Source organism: Ziziphus jujuba, chromosome 9, assembly GCF_031755915.1.
Source record: "Ziziphus jujuba cultivar Dongzao chromosome 9, ASM3175591v1".
NCBI lineage: Eukaryota > Viridiplantae > Streptophyta > Magnoliopsida > Rosales > Rhamnaceae > Ziziphus > Ziziphus jujuba.
Genome location: NC_083387.1, coordinates 15,182,179 through 15,186,449, shown reverse-complemented (window position 1 = coordinate 15,186,449; position 4,271 = coordinate 15,182,179). Strand labels below are relative to the sequence as shown.

The following is a 4,271-nucleotide window of genomic DNA, read 5'->3' as shown; positions in this document are numbered from 1 at the left end:
GTAAATGCTATATTCCAATGAAAATTATGTAGTTTTTTTAATAAAAAGAAAAAAAAAATCAATTTCCAATGATCATCACAAAATATCATTCCAAACTGGTTGGATTACTGGCTAATCTTTCGTAATATTTTTTTAATCAGTGTTTTCTCATTCATTCATTGCAATAAAAAAAATTAAGTAACAAAATTGATGATCTTATTTTTATTTTATTTATTTTCATAAATTTCAGGGAGTATTAAATGTATTATTCCCAGACAGCGTCACAGAACGTGATTCTTCCCCAACCGCAATTCCTAGCCACAAAACTGTACACACCACCGAGTGCACCACTCATCACCTGCGCATGTTATACAACAATTACCATCCTAAGCTACAATACGCACCCATACCCCATATTCACCTCTAGAAGGAGCTTTCGCTCTCAAGAAAAGAAAAAGAAAAAGAAAAAATAAAAAGAAAAAAAAGAAAAAAATAAAAAGATTGAAAAAGAAAATTTGTGTGTGTGTTTGGGGGCGAAATGAAATTACATTCTGATTGATGCAAAAGACCAAATGGCCTCTGTACAAATGCTGAGATACACTCAATCTCCAATTCCCGTTTCCCAAACAAAACCCACATGCTTCTACTCGGAATCTTGTCCCAAGAAGAGGATTCTCAGGTTGCCAAGCTCTAACGCCTCCAGATATTGCACCACCAAGAGGTTTAGGGTCTGCTGTGCAGCTCAAGAACCGGGCAAAGAAAGCAATGGTGAGCTTTCATTTTTTTTTTTTTTTTTCTAGTTCTTCTCTGTTTCTTTTTTCATTTTTTCCATTTTTAAGCTACTGTTTTGTTTTTGTGTCTGGTGTGATTGAAGATATCTTGCTTTCTCAGCTTGTTAGACAGGAATAACGATTTGAATCGACAAGGAAGTAACCCTTTTGTTTGATTGCTGAGAAACCTGGAGAGAAAATTGTATGGAACTACTTTTTTATAAAAGTTTTTGAAGGAAAGTCTGTATGTTCATAGTTATTAAATGATGAAAATGATTAACCGCCTAATCGTGATTATATATATGCATATATATATATATAGCTAAGATTAAAGTCAACTAATAAAGCATACAGTTTTATCTGTGAATCATTGAGTAATATCAGGGCAAAGCAAACAATCCCAGTTGAACTTCTGAGTTATGTTGATGGAATACTTTCTCATGTATGAATGGGTTTTCAGGTGAAGAACCTCCTGAGTCATTGTTTATGAAGGAACTAAGGAAGAGGGGTATGACTCCAACGTCATTGCTTGAAGACACTAATAGGACTGACTATGGACCTAATGATGAGACTAGCAAACAAGAAAGAGCTTTCTCACAGAAAAATGCAGTCTCAACGGAGGAGGTCGAAAGAAGCCTTCTCAATCAAAAGGAGCGCTCCATGATGTTGAACAGCGAAGGCCTTGAGGTTTAACTCATGTTCAATTTTATTGTTAGTTTGTTAATTGTGCTAAGTATAGGTGGAAGTAGCTTCTCTCTGACTAAGTTTGTGTTTTTAAGTTCCTAACTCAAGGAAATATGAAACTGGGAATCATCGAATTCTCCGCAAATTATTTTTTCATTATAGTTATGGTTACCACCATTTTGTTGCTTCATTAAATGGGGTATGTTAAACACTATTTTCCATGAATTAGGCCAGACTAACAAACCTAAAGAGAATTTAGTTATATGTCGATCATGTAAAGCTAAATAAATGTCAATTAAGAAGACCTAGAACCTAAGTTAAAGTTTTAAAATAACTAACATAGCCTGCAATTGGTAATGATCAAAGGGCCCAGCATAAAAATTAGATTTTGTACTGTATATGGTTTTAAGCTTGCTATGCTGAAGCTTCTAGAGCATGCCTGGTGACCTTGGTTTTTTATTAATGAATTACAATTGTGTTCTTGATTTATTTGCATGACCGTTGCATTAATTGCTAGTTGCTTTTGTTCTCTCCGGAAACTTTAATTCAGCTTTTGTTGTCAGTTGGTCCTTTCATTTGTTGTTTGGCTTTTCTTTTCTTTATGGTCTATGTGTTTGTATGTGAAAACTAGAAAAAGTTCAAGAGAACACGTATTTGACTATTCTTATCTTTCAGGGGTTAATACCGCGGGCCAAACTATTGCTAACAATTGGAGGGACATTTTTCTTGGGGTTTTGGCCATTGATCCTCATAACAGTGGCATTCTTCTCTGCGCTTTATTTAGTAAGCTCTCTCTCTCTCTCTCTCTCTCTCGCCCTTAAGTTTTTTAAATGTTTCAAATTTGTTTTCATCAGCCAGACACATCTTATTATTACATATTTTAACTCTAATATAGAAACCAAACTTTCTGATCTAACATAGCTCTTTTCTGAAGTAAAAGGCCTTTCATTCTTTTTCATCTTTTTCTTCTTCTTTCCTTAGTTTCCCTATTATCTCAGATGCAAAGAATTTGAGTTTATTACAGGTTAATAGCAGATGTAGATAGGGTAAGTTTGTTTATGCAAGAAGATAATAAAGTATAATACATATTTCTGACTGTTAGGTATCAGCAGTTTATATTTATGCTGTCTTCATAGATAATTTCTAGAAATTTTGCTTGTGGATCTGTCTGTATCTGAGAGAATGAATGAGGTTTTCTTTTGGTATAATATCAGAGGATCGCATTGTATTGGTGTGTGTAATTCTGTATTTTGATCTGCGGAACTAATATTATATCCTTACTCTTTTCTTGGCAGTATTTTGGATCTTCATTCATCCATGATGCAAGCAAAACACCCATTTCACCACCCCAGTATATTGATCCGTATGCACTTCTGGAAGAGGAAAGGATTTCCCAAATAGCACCTCGTGTAAATTGAATGATAAAATGTTTTAACGTGGAGAATCCTAACATTGTTGAACTCCATTTACAATAGCTGAAAAAAGAAAATCTTATAGATTTTGTTTTGTACTACTTTCTTGACTCTTTTATTCTTTATCTGTATAAATGGCAAATTATGAACTACTTTTCATACCATGTTATGCGTGCTCTGTTTCTTACACTTTCCTCTGGATTCACTTGCAATATTGTTTTAGCCAATGAAAAATAGTAGTATACATGACTAAGTGCGGAAGCTGACTAGTTTATTTCGCATTATTAGATAATATGATTCGGACTTTGAATCACCCCACCCTGAGACCAGCATTTGGATGTTTATTTCTTTATTAGAGTGGGAAGTCTTTTTCACAGTGGTTTTTCTCCTTGACAGCTCACATGACAATGAAATTTAGTGAGCTTTTCTCCTTGACAGCTCAGATGACAATGAAATTTAGTAAGCTCGGGATAATAGATTAGATTAGGTGTGGTTAAAAAGTTCTCCACTCCCAGTCTCTCACTTTAATATATATGAAAAATTACGCTTTAATACGTGTGAAAAATTAAAAATATACATATAAAAATAAAAAAACACGTTTGTTTTAGTTCGATTTTCTTTAGGTCAGTTGAGTCATGAAATTTTGCCATGGTTAAGTAGAATGACTGAATGGCTGAAACTTTTTAGAAATTCACACTCAGCAGTAGAAGTTCTTTAAACCAATTAGTTAAATGTAGATTAGAAAATGGTCTAATAGTTATATTAAAATGAAGATTTAAAAGGTAACATCTCAATAATGCAGAGGATAAATATGACCGTGTCAAATAGAATGAATGGCTGTTAAGGGAGTTTGGGACTGTCTATTACAACTGCTTGTTGAAAATTTTATTGAAAAACAATACATACTTGCCCCATTCTTACAGTGCCCCGCCCCTAATGGAGGAGGGACTTCCTGATTAGTCGGAGTGGCGGTCAGAGTTAGCAAATATAGTCTCTACCCGTTTATATATATATATATATAATAATAATAATAAATATTATATTATTTTTTGTGGGTGGATTTTTTCACCTAGCTTACCTAAGCTCAAACAAATAACAAATAACGACCTCAAAAAGAGAATAAATAACTTTAGGTCGTGAAATGACTATAGGTAATGGAATGAATGCAGGTCGCTTAACGGCCTAGGTTGCAGAACAACTCTAGATCGGGAGATCCCAAGTTGCAGAACGATCTAAATGACCTCAAATTGCAAAACAACCTGAGGAAGGAACAAGACAGCCTGATTATCCAGTACAACCTCAATGTTGTCATAAAGTAGCTCTTGACAAACAACCAAAAAATGCTTTGACATTGGAAGTATGTCATGGTGAGTTTGTACTCACTCTAAATTTACCTTGGAACCCAAGAAAAGACACGCACTAAACA

At 34.2% G+C, this 4,271-nt stretch overlaps 1 protein-coding gene across 1 annotated transcript; it reads left to right on the top strand.

Annotated features, from left to right (window-relative positions):
• The first annotated feature begins 380 nt into the window (after positions 1–380).
• Positions 381–3,009, top strand: LOC107435587 (uncharacterized). The gene is made up of 4 exons (XM_016047220.4): positions 381–747; positions 1,210–1,436; positions 2,109–2,216; positions 2,729–3,009. Exons 1-4 carry the CDS (start codon positions 552–554, stop codon positions 2,849–2,851), a joined length of 654 nt encoding a protein of 217 aa, XP_015902706.3. The 5' UTR covers positions 381–551; the 3' UTR covers positions 2,852–3,009.
• Positions 3,010–4,271: the final 1,262 nt, after the last annotated feature.

Bases quoted from the DNA above. Each gene is read 5' to 3' on its own strand.
- LOC107435587 (XM_016047220.4), top strand. From the start codon at position 552: ATGGCCTCTGTACAAATGCTGAGATACACTCAATCTCCAATTCCCGTT. The intron at 1,437-2,108 runs GTTTAACTCATG...CTTATCTTTCAG, and splicing joins TGAACAGCGAAGGCCTTGAG to GGGTTAATACCGCGGGCCAA. The intron at 2,217-2,728 runs GTAAGCTCTCTC...TTTTCTTGGCAG, and splicing joins TCTTCTCTGCGCTTTATTTA to TATTTTGGATCTTCATTCAT.